Source organism: Mercenaria mercenaria, chromosome 1 (assembly GCF_021730395.1).
Source record: "Mercenaria mercenaria strain notata chromosome 1, MADL_Memer_1, whole genome shotgun sequence".
Classification (NCBI taxonomy): domain Eukaryota; kingdom Metazoa; phylum Mollusca; class Bivalvia; order Venerida; family Veneridae; genus Mercenaria; species Mercenaria mercenaria.
In genome coordinates this window covers 40,869,645-40,891,775 of record NC_069361.1, presented here as the reverse complement: position 1 = coordinate 40,891,775, position 22,131 = coordinate 40,869,645, and the positions used below count along the sequence as shown (strand labels likewise).

Sequence of the window (22,131 nt, the reverse complement as noted above, 5' to 3'; positions counted from 1 at the left end):
TTAAGTCTTAATTACTAGCATAATCGTTTATAATTTTGATAAAAGTATTGTGTATGAAATCAAATAAACCAGCTTGCCATTTGTTATATTCCGTTTTACTGATATGGAAACACATATATTGTAATTAAAGTATTGCGGATAAATAAATCATTGCACTTTGATAAAGGTATCTAAATGTCAAAAACATTCCTTGTTTTACTACATGACATACAACATTACTTTGTCTGAATTTCATTACCACAAATAATTTAGCGTAACGAAATAGTTATAACAACTAAAACAAAAGCTATGATTACATAATTTACGTTAGACTATTTGAATAAGTGTTATCTTTTTTGCATAGATATGTTTGAACTGGTATGGCTTTTTCGACCCCCAATCAGGAATTTCTTCTTACGAAGTAGGAATTGGCACTTTAGCAGGTCTGACAGACATTGCGGAGTTAAAATCTCTAAAACATCATGAACATTCGTATTGTGTGGCATTAGATGATAATTCTACATTGATTCATGATCGTGTTTATTACCCGATTGTCTGGGCAAGCAATGGAGCTGTTAACCAAAAGAATATTTCTGGAACATCAGATGGAGGTGAACTGTCTTCAATATTTTGACTTTGCTTTTTCATGATGACATACTTGATTTAATTAGTTCGGTATAAAAATAAAGAAAATATAATGTTTGCAATCAAGCATATATTTGAAGCATCCTTCATTTTAGATAAATAGGCATCACTTAGAGATGGAACCTAAAACTAATGTTGCATCTGGCATTGTTTTCTGTTGATAACTTAATTACAAAATACCTCACTATTTATGGTGATTTCTTGTTCGTGCTGAAAGGCAATTTTCACTCTGAAAAAAAGGTTGCCCGACATGAGAAGATAACTCTTTTATGACTATTCGATAATTGGGTAAAATATTTATAAATGTGGATGTATTTCCCCCAAAATTTGGTGTTTAAGCCAAACATTAACTTTGGACATGAATCGCGATAATGAAAACATCATTCATAAGAAAAACATGTATATAGACTTTAGGATTTTACGACATGGAATCCAACGACATTTAATGAAATTAGTTTTCTAAAAATAAATTTAGAGCTCAAAGTGTACGAGAAAAATCATAGCGAAATAAAAATGTATATTCTCTCTGATGGTCACATCAAAACTATACCGATCTTGCTGAAAGTTTTCCCATTTTTAATGACATGCGCCTTGTGTTTACAAATGTATTTTATTTGCATATAGACCTTATAGACCTAGGCCTTCAGAATTGCAGTTAAAGAAAATTATGCTAATGCAATGTAGTTGTTCTCTAGTAAAAGCAAACTGTCAGTGCGAGTTAAAAAGAAATGGGAATTTCCTCCCAAAGACAACGAATCCGTTGTCGCCTTTCAAATTGTCCATCATTTACCGCACGGTGCTTTGTGTTTATTGAAAACATAAGCAGTATACAGGTACATGCTTTTTTAAAGTATGAGTAGGTTTCACCGAAGTCAAATTCCAGGTGTAGTCCAGTCATACACATTCAGCAAATCGAGACAATACACTCATGTACAATGACGTTTTCCTTTGTAATGTAAATGATTTGTAGACAAAATATTTTTTTTTTGTAATCTGATATTAACTAGATATAAAATGGTCATTCTTTGGTGCAATAAATTACACAAAGTCCTTATTTTTTGGCATTGGATCTGTTTTTATACTCATATTGTCATCAAAATGAATTAACATCTGCGGCAAATACTATCACGCATACAGAATTTTACCTATTAGTAATAAATATTTAAAAACACGTTTAAAATACATGTGTAATATACTGAGAAGTCTCTATTGCAGATTTTCAATGAATTCGATTTTAAATAGGCCCTTGCCAGATCCTATACCCCTATGTTAAATTTTAATTATTCTTATTTGTTTGTCTATAAAACTATGGAACAACCCCACATAATTGTTTTAAAAATGAAAAAGAAATAAAAACTATGACAAATGTTAAAAAGTGGTTGTGGTAGGATTTGAAATCACCATTAAAATAAGTACTATGACTAAATTCGGAGTCTTAATCCCTATGCCACAGAGGCATATGCTTAATGTGTAATATTAGTGGCAGTTGATATTAAATTTGTATTTCAACTATGGTTTTCAAAAATGGACGGAATACCTTGAATTATATGATACTGGCATATATCTAAGAATTTTATTGCAGTGCGTGTTGACCTCACAAAACCTGAAAAGGGGCTAGCGGTAGACGGAAATCTTGAAAGTTTCTCCGATATTCAATATAGTTCATCCAAATCAACGATAGAGGTTCAGTGGTACAACTTTTATGACCCAGAGTCAGGTATTCGAGAATACGACGTTCAAGTTGCAAGAAAAAGGTTCGTAACTAATTATTAATACCTATTTTTTATATTGAATTACATGAAATGTAACGTGTGTTTACATGTAATTGGAACCTTCTCTTTTTAAAACGCAGATTTTTATTTTACATAAAACTGCATCTTTTGAAACCGCCTTATCAAAATGATTAATTAAAAGATATTTGTCATAATGAACATTAATATTAGAACAAGAGGGCCATGATGGCCCTATATCGCTCCCCTGAGTTTAATTGCTTGCTTGAACAAATTTCTTTGCTAAAGCTTCAACAACAAAAAACTAGGTGAGAAGGTCATGGTAAAGATTATTCAAGATAACTACTGAAATCTGTTAAAAAATTATACAGGTGGTCCATATCTCTTTGCTGTAACTTCAAAAACAAGAAAGTCGGTCAGTAGGTCAGGGTTAAGAATATTAAAGATGAGTATTGAAATCTGTATCAAAAGTTATACATGTGGTCCAAGTTTCCATGCTGTATATTCAAAAACAAGATAGTAGGTCAGTAGGTCACGATTAAGACTATTCAGGATGAGTATTGAAATCTGTATCAAAAATTATACAGGCGGTCTAAATTTCTATACTGTAACTTCAAAAACGAAAAAGTAGGTCATGATTAAGACTATTCAAGATGAGTATTGAAATCTGTATCAAACATTATACATGTGGTCCAAATCTCTTTGCTGTAGCTTCAAAAACAAGAAAATAGGTCAATAGGTCAGGGCTAAGAACATTAAAGATGAGTATTGAAATTTTTAAGGGGACCACCTAAGGAACACCCAGGCCAAGTTTCATCAACTTCCACCAAATGGTTTCAGAGGAGATGTTGTTTAAAGGAAAGTGTTGCCGGACGACGGACGGACGACGGACGGTGAGCGAACACAATTGCTCACCCTGAGCACTTTGCTCAGGTGTGCTAAAAAGCAGTAAAGTTTGTTATTTGTGTTGCAGGCACGACAGTGGCTGGTCAATAATCAAAGATTGGTCAACGTTTGACAAATCGTCTAAACTAGCTGAATGGCGAAATTTCCATCTTGATCACAACGACGAAATCAGGAGCACTGTCAAAGCTACTAATGGCGCATTGAATAACGTTGAGACGGACACAGATGGCTTTATCGTCGATCTAACATCTCCATTACTTCATCATCTCAATGATGGATCCGTCAGCGGCGAAGACATAGAATTTCAGGTCATAAATAAGCAAGGAAGTTTTGTAATTTAAGCAATATCTGCGATTAAAACGCAAATGTTGTTAAAAGGATAACATTACTTTTATCTGATACCATTTTAATGTCAATAAACGTGTAACAATTGTAAATTCATGTAAGTTTAATTTCTATCAGTATTGATACCATCTTTCAAAATGTGTCTTAAACTAATTAGCTTCATAGACTGTATGGTTGCGCTTGTCCGTCCGTGCTTACATTTGCATACTTAGGTGGCTACAGAAACAATAGTCAACTGTACTTTTTTCTTTGATGTCATTCATTCCGTTAAGCTTTTGTGTGGTTATCTTCTTTTACGTGGCTAAAGGAACAATAGAGAGAACAAAAGTGTAGCCGCATTAATGCCCACATGTAGGATCTTCCGTTGGCCATTCCGTCTGCGATTTCATGTTCGGTCCATAGGTCCATAACTCTATCATTCAAAAAGGGACTAAAATATTACTTTGCACAAATGTTCATCATAATGAGACGACATGTCATGTGCAGAACCCTAGCCCCTAGCTCAAAGGCCAAGGTCACACTTGGAGATTTAACGTCAACAGGGTTTTTTTTCCTGTCCGGTCTGTAACTCAGCACTTCATGGAGAGGTTTTATATAACTTGAAACAAATGTTCCCCATAATAAGACGATGTGTCATGCACAACGTTCAGATCCCAAACTTAAAGGTCAATGTCACACTTGGCGATCAAAACTTAACATGGCATGTACAGGGTCTGTTTAGTGTCCGGTCCAAACCGCTGTCATCCATTAAGAGATTGCAATATTACTTTGCACAAATGTTTCCCATAACAGACAACATGTGCCTTATTTAAACAGCTAGGTCAAAGGTCAGAGTCACTCTTGGAGGTCAAAGGTCAATAGCGTTTCCCTTTCCAGTCAGGTCCATAACTCCGTCACTCTTGAATATCAAAGTTCAGTAGAGTGTTTTTTCCTTTCCAGTCCATAGCTCTGCCATACATCAAGGGATTTTTATTGTTTTTCGCACAGACGTTCTCAATAATGAGACGACTTGTCATGCGAACACACAGGCCGCTAGCTCAAAGGTCATTGTATCACTTAGAGGTCAAAGGTCCATAAGATTATTTTTTCTTGTCCGGTCCATTACTCTGCATCCATGAAGAGATTTTTAATATTCCTAAACATAAATGTTTCCTATAATGAGACGATTTGTCAGGCGCAATACCCTGATCCCTAGCTCAAAGGTCAATGTCAAATGTGAAGGTCAAACTTTGACATTGATCTTTTTCTATCCAGTCTGTAAAATATTTCAACAAAAGCTCATGTGTCATATTGACCCAATTAAAAAAATGTTGGTGTATTTTGATAAACAAAAATCCCTTTATTGTGATGATTTCTTACACCTTTTTCTCATATGTTTCAAATATTATTGAAATGAAATACTTTTTTTATTTATAGATGTTGGAAACATAGAACAACTGTATATTTTTATGAATACAAATTTTACTCCAAATGTAGTGTGTAGTAACATATTGTATATATAGTACAATATTGTCTATACATAATTGACAAATATCAAACCATTAGTTTATATTGCAGTTGAGATAATTAATCAGTTTCTAGTAGAGAAAGTTGCATTGCATGACACTACTTCATTCACTTGTTTCCTTATAGGAAATCATCGAAAACATTGGACAATGCACTCAGTGACATCGTAGTATAATGTTATATTTTGATGCATATTTACTCAATCGTCATTTCTTCATATTATAGACATAACAATTATTTTTATTCAGTTTGCAAATATCAGGTATTTGGCATGCATTTTGCAAAATTAATCAGGGTACTATTTTCAAAAGCTAATTATATAAAAAAGAGATAATTTGAAACAATGATGGTTAAAAAACCCAAAATAACAACGTTTCACGACTTCCTTCTATAGTTTCGGGCCTCTATTTGTTGATCATTTGGGATCATTGCGTTCAGTCAATATCTGTGTAATAGAAGTTTATTTCAGCCAAAGCTAGGGGCGTGAGAGGTGTTACACTTTCCTTTACCTCTCATGAACAGACTCAATCAAACAGGGTCTGTCATTGTATTGCTTGGTTGCTTTATTTGCTTCCAAAAATATTTTTACATGCAACAATGTTTTTTATTCATAATGTCATTAAATGCTAAATGTTTTGTTAAGATTTTATGTTCGTTTCCGCATGTTTAGTGAAATTGCATATCTTTATGTCAAAGTCATTAATTTTTTATTAAAAGTTGAAATGTAGAAAATGTGCTATGTGGACTCATATAAGATACGGCCATAACAGACTTAAAGGTGGTTATGTGTATTCATCATATGAAAAATGTCTCTGCATACTACATGTGGTTTCTTTTCCATTTCTGTCTTAAACTTTTTACGTTTCAGGTCAATGCGACTGAAGTGTTTTGCAATTTCAAATTTTATGACCCTGAGTCTGGAATTACTGATTTAAGATACCAACTACATGAGCAACAACACGGAACGACCAAACAATTCTATCCAGGTAAAATAGTAAACTTATATTGATATTTCTGAAAGCGCTTCTAACTTTTCTGAGACACATTACAAGGTTGGTGTTCAATCCGTTAACATTTGAGTAACGTGTATCCCACTTTGACTGTGGCTCATTGGGCTGGTGTAAGATTCCATTACATGCAGTTCTCAGAGCCCACTTTGGCTTCTGGTCTGTTTCGTAGGGCCATTTATGATATTTTTATAGTAGCAAGTGAATTGATGCTTTGTTGTTAGTTCAGTTCTTTGCTATCTATATATTCATTAGCATCTTTGTAGTTAACATATCGTGTTGTTTATAACTATTACGTGTGTTTGATTTTATTTATTTATTTTGTTGAGTTTAACGTCGCACCCACATAATTATAGGTCATATGGCGGCTTTCATGCTTTGATGGTATAGGAAGACCCCAGGTGCCCCTCCGTGCATTATTTCATCACGAGAGGGCATCTTGGTAGAACCACCGACCTTCTGTAAGCCAGTTGGATGGCTTCCTCACATGAAGAATTCAACGCCCCGAGTGAGGCTCGAACCCACATCGGTGAGGGGCAAGTGATTTTGACAATATTAACCACTCGGCCACGGAGGCCTCACGTGTGCTTGAGGCTCAGCTGGCGGGAGTAACGTTTTGACCCTGTCCGCTAGCTTCGGAGCATGGTGGAGAAAGTAAATGAGCTTTGGTGCACAATCGGTAAATTGGATAACTGTGGCTAATGTTCTAAAGGTATGTAGCCCGAACAATGTGCACTGTATAAAACATATATGTATTGTAATCATTCATGTCATTGTATGATAATAATTGCAATACAATATTATTTAATTAATCTAGTGCATAGTCAATGGTCAATCCCCGCCCTGCAGATGGTAATTTTTTCGGCTCCGCCGTTTGTTTTCACTGAATATGCAAATTAAGCATGTCTCCCTGGACCAATGAAAACCCGCCTTATCGTCTATGGAAAAAAACGCGCGGGAAATCCAGTACAAAATCACATGTTATGTCTGTGCCGATTAGTCGAAACGTGGGATTCCCCGGGATTTCAGGTTCATATTTTCATATGTAAAATATTATTTGGTTCACATGCAAGCTATTTCTTCTTTTATTTAAGTTCTGCATTAACACATTTACAACTGATACAGGAGATTAAAGGTGGGTGTTGCTCATTTATAATGTTTAAATTATATCTAAATACATATATTGTCGAATCGATAGAGCGAGGCAGAGAAGCAAAAACAAAATTACTTGGCCTTGGTCGAAATACGAAAACCTCGTGACCTGTCATAAAATGATACAACAATAAACCTTTATTAAAGACGTTGACTATTTGAGGCTCGTCTGCTAAAATAACATTAAAGCGCATCAGAGTATTTTGTTGTGACTATTCAACTGCATAGAAAATCAAGGCTTTATTGTTAAGACACAACCGAAGAAGTTGCCTCAAATACCCCGGGTTAAATCCTAACAGTAAATATCACAGTTTTAAGCACGCCTGCACAGGGCGGGTAAGAAAATCATGTAAAAGTACCACTTTTAATATACCAAACTAATGTCTTTAATAATGTAAATGCGCCGTTTATCTTTTTTAGAAAAATTGCTTGTTCCAATGTCTCATTAATTTCTTTTTTTTTTTGGTCATATTTATAGTAATGAAGATAATTATGTATGAAAGTAATTGTTTGCAATATATTATATAAATTATATCTCCCTTGTATACTAAAATTGCCTTTACATATATATAATCTCCTAAACAAAGGTTTGTGAGTTAAATGGAATAAAAAATTGCTTCTTTTGCCAGAAACAAAGGGTCAGTGGATTGAAGTAAGTCATGCTAATGAGACACATCATAGAGAGCATGGGCTGAAGCTCACGGTCGGTCACCGATATTTTTCAAGACTGGTGGCAATTAATGGTGCTGGTCTGATATCAACATACGAAACAAATGGATTTATTGTAGAAAACACACCGCCGCAGGTTTATTATATATATTATTATATTTTGTAATCAAAAATCACTGCAGCATATGATCCCATTTTTTTCTTTACAAATTATGAATTCCCAGTGCTAATGTAGTCATTGGTGCGAAAGCCGTAACGATTACAATGTTTAGTTTGTTTTTACATTCTGTAATTTTACTCAAAGCTAACATAATTCAGATAATAGCTGAAACAGTTGCACTCCTAACTGAACGTTTAAACATATTTAATTTAATTCTCTTATTAAAGAAGTGGTCAGCTTAAAACGTTGTACTGACAGGGCAGATTTGCTCGAGCAGGAAAATATGACATAATATGATAGAAAGGTCAAAAATCGTCTATTTATTCACATTCAGATAAGCTGGATAAGGGTTGGAGTTTTGAGCGGATTGGAACATTTGATTGAAGACTATGTATATCAGTCAGATCATAATGGAATCAAAGTATGTTGGTCGGCAAGCGATCCGCAAAGTGGCATCAATGCCATTCAGTATTCGATTAGAACTGTAACAGGTTTGAAATTTATATTTCAGATTTTAATAATGGAAAACCTTTTATTTATCACTGAAAACATTCTGGTATGACATCGCTTTCGCTGGATTTCTTGACTATAAATGCAAATAGTATTACATAAAAAACTGTCATTCTTAAGAAAGCAGATGATATCATGTATATAATGATAACATTATAGTCTTATACACTTAACATACACGTACTTGTTTTGTAAGATGACAAGATTTCGAGAGGATGTATCTCGTTCATTTCCAATATATACACAGGTGGTACAGATATCATCCCATGGACAGAAATAGCAATATCAACCAACAGTGCGTATCTTCCGTGCGTACTGAATAGTACAGATACAGAAGGTTCGAATACTCCAGTTTACCTCGTTTCTCTGAAGGCGAGAAACGGGGCGGGCCTCTGGAGTACTGTGAAAGTATCATCACCGATCATCGTTGTTCCTGAAGATGTAACAGGTTGATACGATAAGAAATATTTATTAACAAACTGGCATAGTAGATAAAGTCACTCTATATTTATGTTAGCGTTTATTTCCTTGTGCTTTATAATTATCGGAGTAGTTTACATGTTCAGTCTCTTAAGTCAAATACGACATTGAAATTTAAAACAAGTATTGGTTTATTTTTCGATATCAAATTATCATGTGGTTTGTAAGTATTAACTCAAGAGAGGTTATTTAAAGGTACTGTCCATGACGGGCCGTATGAGCACTTGAATGATGATATAGACTATCAGGCTGATGCTCACACCGTTACAATGCAGTTTTCTGGTTTTGAAAGTAGTTTACATGGTATAATGGCGTTTGACTGGGCTATCGGTACTACTCCTGGCGCTGAAGATGTACAACCATATCTAGAGGATGGAATAATAAACAATGAAGAATATGTTGATGGAAATGGTAACTAATCAGACTTTATCACGTTCACCGCTTAATGCTTTTCGTCGGCAATCTGGATAAAATGTAGAAGTTTTATAACATTTTATATAAAATATGAACCAGTATCTAACATTGAAAACATTGGATGTACCTTTAGAAAAATATATATTTTTTTTTGAAGGCATTCAATCTGTTTAACACACACATCTGTAGGTTTATATCAATTCGCCAGTATAAAACATACACATTAATAAATAAAATTCAAATGAATTGCATATTTATCCTTTTAAATGAAGCGGGCCGGTTTAAAGAGGTGCATTAATTTTATAAGTAAAATCGATGCATTGATACCTTTTTTGATCACCATTACAAGACATTATAACAAAAAAAATGTTTTTTTAATGTTTTGAATTTGTATCAATATTGTTCAAGGTGTAACACATTCTGGCTTTGCTCAAACTGCAGCAGATCTTGATCACGGCAAATCCTACTACACCACACTGAGAGCTAAAACAAATAAAGGCGATATACTACAAGCAACAACAAACGGCTTCGTTGTAGACACAACACTTCCGGATATTATGTTTAATACGTATGAAGTTAATAGGGTTTACATACAAAAGCAATAATGTTTCTTTAAGTATATAATCAAAATGTTGTTACAAAAAGTATTAAACTAATACAAGAGTTAATAAATAAGACCATTCTGAAAATCTGAAAAATTTACACGCAAAATGGTAACAAATAAAGATACGTCTTAGTGTATACTGTCATATGCATAAATATTGATATTGTCATTTGTTATGTAATATTTGAATCCGCGTTATTACAGATATTATTTTTCGTGACTTTCATCATACATTTTGTTTGTACATTTACATGAAATGCTTTTAGATTATCAGAATCAACGAAGGTAGATTCTGAAGACGTAATATATCAGAAGGATCAATCCGTTTTATCAGCAATCTGGAATTTCTCGGACTCCGACAAGTTGATTACGGACATCAACGACAATATACACTCTACATGGTTTTCAGTTGGAACAGTTCCCAGTGCGGAAGATATATATCCGCGCACGTATCAAAATTTTTCATCAGATAACGAAGGCAGATTACCGGTTGGACATGTTAGACCTGCGCTTGCCGGTGTGTTTCTAAATTTCTCATTTTACATAGAAAACACATGTTATGTACATCACTTAAGTATAATCGCCAAACTTATCTTTACACTCTTATTACCATAGATGCCATTTTCGATAATGCATATTGACATGTTACGTCATTTTGAGAAAATACCCCTACATGTAGCAAAGTGTTATGTTGACAATTGTTTATGCGGGATATTATATAATGCACAACTGTTACACTCACTGTTCAGTATTGAATTTATTCCTCAAAAATCTCCTTTGCAGAATAAGAATATAACTTCCGATAATACATACAATACATACACTGAAAAGCTTATTGGTAGGTTAAATGAAAAATATTTGTATTTCATTTAGGAATCTCAAATGTAGTCACTGCCGGGGTAGTAAACAAAGCTGGTTTAGAAAATGTAGTTGTTGCACCCCCAGTGATACAGGATAGCACTGCACCCGCTGCAGGAAATGTGAAATGCCCAAAGTTTGTACAGGTGGGTGATAAAAACTGTCTTGCAATTTAGATCGCTTATAGGGCGATTATTATCAATATCAAAGTTAATGATAGAAATATATTTTGTAATATATTTCGGACATTTATGAAACATTACTCTGATTACAGTTTTATAACAGTCTAAAGGATTCGCGGTTTTGAAAATATGATATAGTTATATATACGCTATCCAAACCGTTTTACTGTGTTTCTGCAATATTGTATGACTAAAATACACTTGTGCTTGAGCATATAGTTTTTGGGTATTCCGAGCCCACATTTGTATACTAAGGTTATTATGGGAACAGTAGGTAATTGTACCTTTTCTTTGATGTCATTCATTCAGTAAGGCTTTTATGTGGCTATTATTCTTTTACGAGGTTAAAAGAACAATAGAGAGAACAAAAGAGTAGCAACATAAATACCCATATGTGGGAACTTCCGTGCATCCGTCTCTTCGCTGTAACATCTGTTCCGTTATTGTACGGAAAATAACTGCTGAAATACTAATAATATGATAATTGTATTAATTTTTACAGTGTAATTAAATTACATCTAGCTGTACTTATTACTGATTTGTTAACCTTATTCCAGAAAAGCGTATACGCTTTTTTGTATCGACCATTTCGTAACATTTTAACTATGAAAGAAAATTCCACAACATTTGGTTTCAAAATTAGTACAGTCAAAGAACGGTTTGCTAATGAGGCAAATCTTTACTACGGGATCCATACATCAGTTTTACAATTTAGTTCTTGTTCTGCATTACAGAGCCAGTCTGTAATCGAGTGCACTTGGACGGGCTTTGTCGACAAGGAAAGTGGAATAGCAAGCTACAATATTATCTTCGGATCTAAGCAAGGTTATGGTGACTTGAAAATCTCAGAAGCAATACCCGGTGTTACAACCAGTTTTTCTGCAAAAGGTGAGTTACTATTAATAATGTATGTACACATTAACGTTTATCTAGCATTTATTATGATAGCTACTATATATATCGTAATATGTACCGTCAAATGAAAAGCAGAAATATTTAACTGTATATTCGGTAGTTATAAATTCCTATTCAGTTTCATAAATTTGCATGTATTAAAGGGGCTTTAATTAAATTTTGACAACAGTGTGTCCAAATGAATCTTCCAGTGGATCACATTAAATGACACTTTAATTGGTTTTACATAAATTTGAAACAGTATTATTGTCATCTACTGTATCCATTTCAGATGTGCAAAAAAGTCACAATGATGTTCTGTTTGCGACTGTAACAGCTGAAAACAATGTTGAATTGTCAGTCAGAGCCTACTCTGACGCTATTGTCGTTGATGATACTCCACCTTCTCCGGGAGTAGTTATTGAACTATCTAGTGAGGCTAAAGTTGACCCATATTACGTTGACAAAACGGTCGAAATGAACCGAAAGGCATGTTTGTCCGAAGACGGTATGCTAATTGTATTTTATCTAAAAAAGAATAACATTATATTAGAAAGGCAAAGTTTGCATCTTGCAAGTCTTTTAAAATGTTTGTGCCCACTTTAAGGCAATGTTCAACATTGATTTATATAAAGATCCCGTAATAACATTGAAATTTAATAAAGCATAATGTAAAGTAATAAGGTGAAAACTAGCAGTATTGTATTTTTGCACAATGAGATACCTCCTAAGGTTTTCATGTGATTGTTGCTGATATTTCGTTTTATATTGTAGAATGTTTAAAAATCGATGCTATTTGCACAGAAGCATTTACATATCTTGGCGTAGCATGGACACATTTTAGTGATGATGAATCCGAGATAACGGAGTAGGTCAAATTACTATTTTACTCAAATAATCACTACTATCAGTTATATTACGTGTTGTTTCATTTTCATATTGTTGTTGCAAAATAGTCTTCGTTTTTGTGAGCGTAGAATACTAACTGTAGTTTAATCTAAACATGCTATTTTGCAGGTACAGGACTTTGTGATTGACAAATTTGAAAAGTGAATAAGTTTAATTCAATTTTGTCGATTGACGAATAGACTAATTCGCGGAAACTGTATATCCGCGAATATATATTGATTTTGCTGTATCACCGTTTGCTTGAAGTTAGTAAGATACATATTGAATAATGTTTACATCAACCTAAAGTTACAAATATTACACTTTTATGATGTATTTTTAAACCAACTAAATGTTAAAATCTTGTTAAACCAACTAAATGTTAAAATCCTTTTTCAAGATACCAATTGGCCATAGGAACATCGCCTGGAGGAGCAGATATATCACCATTCATTTCCTTATCTACTGACTTAAATCACTATATCGTGAAGGATATAAATATAAAAGGACAACGGCAGGTAAGAGAGAAGAAAATGCACGAGAAATTAGTAGATAGAAAATATGATAAAAGAATGTTGGAAAGAGATAACAAACCTTGTCATGTTTGTTTTGTAGCTATATACATATAAGCCTACTCACTCCTATATCAGATATACCTACAATGTGATAGCTGCCTATACAGAATAGTGTTTTACGATAACCGTATCTTAAACGAATGAGTCAATGAACCGACTAAATGATGACTAAAATGCCTGTTGTTGATATTTTAGACTAAATATGATATTATCCATTGCAACTGAAAAAGTGAATGTGTACATATCTGTCCATAAAAGAGGTCGAACTTCCAACATGTTTGGCCTGCGCATATCTTCTGTTTAGCTATGCCCGTGGCATAAGGAAGCAAAAAAAAAAACGCGAGTCAATCTTGCAATAAATTGCGGATATATAAAAGTGACGGAAATACATGCTACGTTTCTATAGTAAGGTACATCAGATATATAACGAATTAAAAACCAAATGGCTGGTTTCAGAGTCAGAAATTATCACCATGCTGTAATACAATGACTGAATTTTATTATGTCACACTGTAATAGATTTACTAACTCTAAGTACCGTGAAATGTGTCCCCGTAATTGGACTCATTGCTGTTTTCTGGTCTTTTTCCAGAATCATAGAGATCGTTCTATGTATATGTGTAATTGAGTTTAATTCAATTCATTGCTATTAGGGTTCGGTACCTTTGATTAACAGAATCAGCCAAACTGAATATCCTATAAGTTTGCTTGGAGGCGTCCTGTACTTGTAGATGATCTTCTTATAGTTATTCGTTTGTAAACAAATTATGGTTTTGATTATTATAAATAAAACTGGTGTTCATCTCAACATCTGTTGCGGGATGAGACTAGTTGTAAGTTAACACGTATGTCTATATTTTATGATACATTTATTTAATCTATTGAACAGCTATCGATTTCGATTCTACGTTTAACATACCATTTAACAAACATTTGCCCAGACATCCGTGCCCTAAACTGTCAGTACATTGCTACATTTTATCAATTGACTTATACTATTGGCTACAGTTATACACTTTCAATAAAATCAGCGACATCGGGGATCCGTGTGCATTCTCTTCAAGGTAGTGATACGAAAGCACATTACTTCCCTTCTTCTCCCTTATTAAGATTTTGTTTCATTTTCAGTTTCAATCATTCGAATGTCTAAGATTTTTAAATCCGAAAATAAAAAAATATGTTCAAGAGACACCGACTAATACAACAACACTGTGCTCCAAACGTTTAAACACCACTATTTCCTGTAAAGTTAGCAAACATATCGGTTTTATTTCTTTTGTTGTAACAAAACTACTATGTGCTTGTAAAACTACAAGCCACAATTTGTGTTTGTATTATGAAATCTAGATATACAAAAGTTTAAGCTAACAACTGTGCTTACCCAGATTAAGGGTATAAAGTTAATGATCAATGTAAATTCGGTAATGAAAACATATATGCGTTTTCTGCCTTGTTAGAAACTGAATATTTATCATTTTATCTTCGGAGTAAGTTTATTTCACTACCTTAAACATTTTAAGAAGAACTTGCAGATGAATTTAATACCGAAACAACCTTTAATTTATCAGTTTGAATAGCCTCCATATATTCAATTTTATACTGCACGAAAAGTTTATATATCATCTCTTAAATGTTTCATTTTGTGTAATAAGGACTTTGATTATTTCAGATGTCACATTTACATAGAACTATTCTGTTACAGGTTTTTGCAACACTTAAGGCTACCAACTTTGCAGGGCTTACAACCAGCTCCTATTCAAACGGTGTTTATTTATCATATTTGAGCCAAGGTTTGCCTCCTCTTGATCATGTTGGTATTTACGATTCACATCAACATTCCTTTGGTGATGTGTAAGTTACTTTTTAAATACATAAAGATTTCAAGTAAAAAAAGACAGATTGCCCATTAAATGTAAATTCCTATTTAGTTTCAATTCTGTATTAAATATATCTTATATTATTTTTTATTTTACCCTTTTTGAAATTTTGCGAAAGACGTTTATATTTCTGTTTATATCAAATCCGTTATGCTACGTCATATTACAACTTAAAAAACATGCTACCTTAATGCCTTTCTCACATGACGTGCAGCGTTGAAACCCACAAAGGTTAAGGGCAAATGATTGTAAGTCACCGAACTTAATAACACGGCCACCTGTTCCTCCAGCTTGCAAACAGGAACGCCCTAAACTGCAACCAATAGATGAATTTGCCTAAGTTACTATGCTCATTTCCTAATGATATTCCCCTTGGATATTTTCCCTTTGTTTTATTACAAATAATATGGTTAGAATGTTAGAAATGTACCCCTTCGAACCCGGGTGTACTGGCGTGGATTGTCGTTTAATGTGCAGGTTTCGTTACAGAAACTGTAATATAATATAAAAATTCACAATGTTAGTACACGATGTTACACTTCATAACATGCTTTTCAGAGAAATCCAATCAGATACAAATTCAATTGAGGCAAAGTGGGACGTTTCGGGCGATCCTTGTCCAGTTGCCAAATATGAGTGGTCAGTTGAAGAAACAGATGGAACTGTCGTACAAGAATTTACAGATATGTATAGTAAGTGTATACAGTTTACTTTGTAATGTCACAAACAAATAAATGTTCAATATTACACACTGTATATAAAACACATCAAGTCTACTACTGCTGCGTGGGGCATGATTGCTACTTACATAGTAATACATGCTTTTATAATCCAGTACGGGTTTCGAAATTGATGATATTATAACTGCATACTAAGAGATACTCAGTACATATACACCTAGTCACTTATAATAAATGCTTCTACCGGTATTGCATTTGGATTTATTTTGGGGGTGCGTCTATTCCTTATGTACTGTTAATGACTTCAGGCGTGTGACTGTTTTCTATGTACTACTGTAATTATTTTGAGGAGTATAACTGTGTCTTCGGTTTTGTTTGTCAGCAAGTACACATGGCAGGACAGAGCAGCTCAACTTGATAGAAGGAAGAAGGTACTACAGCCTTGTACGGGTTCAAAATATGCTCGGGTTTGTGTACACTTTACGTTCAGACGGTGTAACAATCAATTCTAACCCGATGTTACCTGGCATGGTGTATGACGGTGATGTGACAGGATATGATCTTAAGGTATTGTCATCAAGGACAATAGTTTCAGCAAACTGGGAAGGATTTGGAGAACTACGACAACCCGGAGACATCAGTGAAATACTAACCGGTAAGTCTAAACCTGTAAAGGCGGATTACACTTGGTCTTAATAATTTTGATTACAGAAGGAAGTCCATAAGAAGATGTATTTCAATAAAGACATGAAAGTAATTCTTACCTGCACACCTGCTTTCGATGTTCAAACGGCTAAAGTCACTGATATGAATAACTTGTTCCTTACCTCTATTGGATAAAATCTTAATTGCTCGAGTTTTCATATGAGGAAAACATACTGCTGGCTTGCAGCAGATCAAATGTTCTACCAAGTTGCTCACTTATGTCTGAAATAATGCCAATAATAGTGTCTTCCTCTATCACCAAAGCTGGAATGTTGTCATGTAGCCTACCTTTTGCCGTTGTGATTTTTAAACTCATTGAAACAACAAAGAAAGAAGGAAACAAATATGTTTGGATTCAGCATATATATACCGCATTATACCTACAAAAGTGTAAAATACATTAATTAATCTTATGTAACCAGTGCCCTTTTTCAACAAAAATATTAACCATCAGTACATAGGAAACAAAACTACTTGTAACACCGTATTAATTTCACTGTAGATACAAACTTTACATGTATTTTAAATGTAATTTTCTGAAAAAGTTTTCTGACAAATAGTTTCTTGCAAAATTATTCCATAGAAACCCATGTCATAATAACGAATAAGATAAATGTAAGCTTTAGATAAAATATTTCTACAAAAACGTATTTATGTCGTTACATTTTATATGATGGTACGTTGCAAGGACCATTTATAGACCATGTTTTTGAAAATAGTCAAAGATAGTGTTAACACCTTTTTGTACATTTGTGTTATTAAGGTTGACCGGGTGCAGTGAATGTTCAAATGAAACATTCTTGCCTCGATTGATACCAATTAATATTTGAAACTTAAAAGTGACCGGAATTTATTAAGTGTTAGCTCTTAGCAAGCTGGCAGGAGATTGCCTTATGTTTATTGTTTCCCCGCCCTATTGATTAAGTTGTTATTTCATTTCTTGTCTCTCTCATCTCATTTTATAACGTTAACTTAAAGGATGTGTCTAGTCAAAATTGTTAATTTTATTCAGGCAACAAGGGCATAGACGAAGGAGAAGAGGTTGATTCCGACCAACAGGTAGCTTATTATGAAGTTGCTCTAGGAACAGACAGGCGATTTGATAAAACAAGAGACAATGTCATACCCTTTACAAACGTTGGTCTAAATACTTCGGTAACATTCAAGGATTTAGATCTAGAACCAGGATTTGCTGTATATTACGTCACCGTACGAGCCTTTAGTGCCTCTTCGGCGTCGGCGGCTATAACTTCAAACGGATTTTTTGTCAGTTTTGACGGAGGAGTTACTGGTGAGAAATGCTTTAGATATATTTGCCAACAGGTTCAGTTCTCTGATACATCTGTTGCTCTTGCAATAATTGGGAGTTAACAGTTGCTGCTTCCATGGGTTTCGTCTTCATTGATATTCACATGACTGATTTTATTCTTTATGATTTAATTGTCATGTATAATAGAATATAGCTCAGAGTGTTGTTAAGATATTACCGAATAAACTACTTGTAGACATGTGCAATTATATAAATATTACAACATAGTTGTTATTTCAGCTGGAACAATCAGCATGCCTGAATTTATCAACTCGAATGTGACCTTTGACGTTCAGTGGAACGATTTTACCTCAAACGTTGGTATTATGCTGTATTACTTTGCTTTATCTGACTACCAGAATTCAACATCTGGAGATTGTAGAAGATACGTGAGTACAACATTGTGTCAGACGTTTTCTTGTTTTTTTTTTCCATAGATCGTCGGTCCCATAATTATTATGCCGCTCTACCTTACGCCATTTAATACATGCGTATATGATTCGTTAGGTTGTCTTTTTGTTGAGAAGTGTTTTATGGTTTGTTATTACAATGGATTAACTTGAATAGCTTTCCTATATTCAAACTGTCGAGTATCTTTGGAGCTTGAAGGTGATACGAGTTGTGTGTTCATAGGTAACAGTTGTAAATTATCAAATGGTATTTTGCATCTAACTGTTCTATAGCGGCGTTAGCTTAGTCTTTATTATGAAAATATTTTATTTTGCCTACCTGTCATTGTGTACATATCCGTTTTGTACAGAACCATACATAAGCTTATGAAGGGTTTTGCTTTTCTTTCTGCACGGAGGTACATACTATGAAAATTATCTTAGGAAAGATGCATTGTTAAATATTTACATCAGGAAAGCTGATGTTGCTCCCAAGAATGATAAGTCAAATTAATACCATATTAAACGAAAAATGTATACCAGTAAATCGTTATATCTAAACTTTTCTACTTCTTAAACTTATTTGATAAGAATGAAGACACCGATAAAAAATGTTGTCGTTGATACACATTTCAGGTTGACGGTGGGAAAGCGACAGATGCCGAAAAAGAAGAAAAATTTAATGTGTATCAAGTAACAACAGTCGGAGTCAGTACATATTTAAATATAGAAGACCTGATGTTGTTGCAAAATGCAACATATTTTCTATGGATAATGGGTATGTTCACTATGAATAATGTTAAAGATCCCATGTACATGTACTCTTAACAGTTAATATTTCAGTTTAATAGCCTCATATGGGATTATTATGTTGACATCAAACAGTTTATGTTATATAAAAGGAAATAGTAATTGGTATTTAGACAAGCTTCCATTCAGGTTTATGCTCAAAGTCTTATTCAGCCGTCATTTAAAAAAAATTAGACCGTACTTGAGTTCTTTATGTTCTTTGGTTTTTGAAAATATTATGGGACTTAAACGTGCACCGGTAACGAGAAAAATGTAAACATTGGATGTTATGTCTAGTAATCATTGAAATGACAGTCGATCTTAGTCATAATACTGATTGAGGGCGAATCATAATGACTTTTCGTAATGCAAAGAGGTATTTAGTTCCTATCTGTAATTTCCTCTGGAGACTTGTTGAAATTTGTTGAAATTTTGCCAAAGCCCGCAGCCTTCACCGTTTGCCTGCTGCTAAAAGGGCAAGTATTAAAGATTTTGTGTAAGTTAAATTTCACTTGCACTGCAAGTTAGTATGTTCACACTCTTAAAACGTGTCAGAGAACGTTGGTCATTTTTTCACCAATTAAAAATAGTGGTAAAAGTAGAATACATTCTTTCTTTACATAAAATTGCCGCTAGCTAACAAAATAAATACACCGATTATTCGGAGTACTACGAATATGGCATTGTCACATAATTGTTTTAGTTCACTAAATGTAGTCGGGCAGAGGATAAGGTTGCACCTACACTGCCTAGCTGTACACTCTGTTGTTATAACGAGGCTGTAGAGTGTCTGCCTTCGGTGCGAGTGGTCTACTTGGTTCGAGTTATGGTGGGAGCTTAAATATTTGCATTCTTTTTTATGAATACACAATATATATTTGAAGGTCATTGGAATGTTCAGGCGTCCTATATTTTAATGAACAGTAAAATGGATCATTGCTTAGCATCCCTGATCACTGTTGAATGTAAAATAAAATCCGCCTAATTAGAAACTGTCCAATATGATTTTCCCTTTGATGTTTCTACTCTACATGTCCAAGACGAGTTACATTTCCTAGATCACATAATTTTCTTCTATTTGAAAATATAAATTGCTCATAACTATGCACTTTTGGGTAACATATTATAAATATATCTATTTTTGTTTAAATATATATGGACATTTGCATGCATTGTGAAGCTTTTCAACTTCATACCTATGATTTGAAAAAACCAAAAAAAACAAAAAAACGAACAGCTACTATCTCTAAATCATTGTCTTTCGAACGTGAACAATTTATAAAATCGTGTATTGATTTCACTACATGTAAACTTAAGAAAAATACTAGACATATAATTATACTTAGGTGTTGATAAAGCCGGTGAATGCAATATGACGTACCACAGATTTACAGTTGACGTAACAAAACCAGAGAATGGGAAAATTACTGCTGGTCCATATTTCAACATGGTAGGTGTTCCATCACTATAAGTAATCCTTTACATTCGTCAAATTTATGTTTAATTGTGTCATTTGCGTGGTAACGGAAGTCATGATTTAAACGTTTACAAAATCTTGACAAAATGTTTCATCTTCACAAGAACGCAAATGAAAAAATATCACATGTTCTCTCTTTGAATTATTAACACTTTAACTGTTTTTCAAATCACACTTCTCTTGCTTAAATAAAAAATTGTACGGTCTTAAGTCCTCGAATTACGGTGCCCCTAAAGTGACATGTTACGCACTTTTTTTCCACATAGGTAATGTGAGACTTTTTTATTTCGTTTAAACGAAATAACTAATTCGTTTAAACGAAATAACTAATTCGTTTAAACGAAATGTTTTCGTTTAAACGAAATAACTAATTCGTTTAAACGAAATGTTTTCGTTTAAACGAAATAGTTATTTCGTTTAAACGAAATCATTTCGTTTAAACGAATTAGTTATTTCGTTTAAACGAAATGATTTCGTTTAAACGAAATAACATTTCGTAAAAACGAAATAACATTTCGTAAAAACGAAATCATTTCGTTTAAACGAATTAGTTATTTCGTTTAAACGAATTAGTTATTTCGTTTAAACGAATTAGTTATTTCGTTTCGTTTAAATGAAATAACTAATTCGTTTAAACGAAATGATTTCGTTTAAACGAAATAAAAAAAGTCTCACATTACCTAAGTGGAAAAAAGTGCGTAACATGTCACTTTAGGGGCACCGTATCGAATAGACGGTATATGTGATCTTATCATGTACAATAAAATGTATATTCTTTTTTTTTTCATAATTTTAATGGTTGCATATTCATTGACGTTTTATGTATGTGTGTGCGTTCGGGTTTAACGTCTTTCTCAACAGTTTTTCAGTCAAATGAACGACGGTGTCTACTTGTAGCAGTGAGCACAATGCCCAACTTTATAGTGCTGCCTCACTGGAATATCACGCCGTAGACACATGACATGATACCCCACCCAGTCGCATTATACTGACACCGGGCTGACCAGTCCTAGTACTATCCTCTTAATTGCTGAGCGCCAAGCGAGGAAGCTACTAGTACCATTTTTTACGTCTTTGGTATGACGCGGCCAGGGATCGAACCCACGACCTCCCGCACTCGAAGCGGACGCTCTACCACTAGGCTACCGAGACGGTTGACGTTTTATGTATGTCTGAAATTAAGACGTAGACTTCCATTCTGCTCTGCAGTCCCTAATGTATTACAATTGCACGCATGTGCTCTATGCAGCTAAAACAGCTTTGCAAAATTTCTTAGTTTGTATTTCGTTGCTTCAAACACAGTTATGGCAACTTGAATATTAGACGCTTTGGAGTGTTGAGCATAATTATAATAAAGTTTATATCCGCCGTTAGGTGTAAGAAAGACACCGCCTGTACGTG

General features: G+C 33.9%; 2 protein-coding genes across 3 annotated transcripts in view; both read left to right on the top strand.

Annotated features, from left to right (window-relative positions):
- Positions 1–3,601, top strand: part of LOC123523235 (uncharacterized) — a 183,594-nt gene extending 179,993 nt beyond the window's left edge. The window contains exons 168-170 of the mRNA XM_053542021.1: positions 344–590; positions 2,207–2,378; positions 3,328–3,601. Of these exons, the coding sequence (XP_053397996.1) occupies positions 344–590; positions 2,207–2,378; positions 3,328–3,601 (693 nt within the window). The remainder of the gene's footprint in view (positions 1–343; positions 591–2,206; positions 2,379–3,327) is intronic.
- Positions 3,602–5,936: 2,335 nt separating this feature from the next.
- Positions 5,937–22,131, top strand: part of LOC123523226 (uncharacterized) — a 47,634-nt gene continuing 31,439 nt past the window's right edge. For both annotated transcript variants that reach the window (XM_053545031.1, XM_053545028.1), the window contains exons 1-19: positions 5,937–6,097; positions 7,900–8,075; positions 8,434–8,590; positions 8,857–9,057; positions 9,285–9,500; positions 9,912–10,071; positions 10,374–10,624; positions 10,981–11,111; positions 11,882–12,035; positions 12,334–12,549; positions 12,816–12,909; positions 13,330–13,447; positions 15,207–15,355; positions 15,940–16,073; positions 16,444–16,716; positions 17,779–18,057; positions 18,316–18,464; positions 19,101–19,242; positions 20,600–20,703. In XM_053545031.1, coding sequence (XP_053401006.1) covers positions 9,359–9,500; positions 9,912–10,071; positions 10,374–10,624; positions 10,981–11,111; positions 11,882–12,035; positions 12,334–12,549; positions 12,816–12,909; positions 13,330–13,447; positions 15,207–15,355; positions 15,940–16,073; positions 16,444–16,716; positions 17,779–18,057; positions 18,316–18,464; positions 19,101–19,242; positions 20,600–20,703 — 2,496 coding nt within the window. In that variant the 5' untranslated portion in view covers positions 5,937–6,097; positions 7,900–8,075; positions 8,434–8,590; positions 8,857–9,057; positions 9,285–9,358. The remainder of the gene's footprint in view (positions 6,098–7,899; positions 8,076–8,433; positions 8,591–8,856; positions 9,058–9,284; positions 9,501–9,911; positions 10,072–10,373; positions 10,625–10,980; positions 11,112–11,881; positions 12,036–12,333; positions 12,550–12,815; positions 12,910–13,329; positions 13,448–15,206; positions 15,356–15,939; positions 16,074–16,443; positions 16,717–17,778; positions 18,058–18,315; positions 18,465–19,100; positions 19,243–20,599; positions 20,704–22,131) is intronic.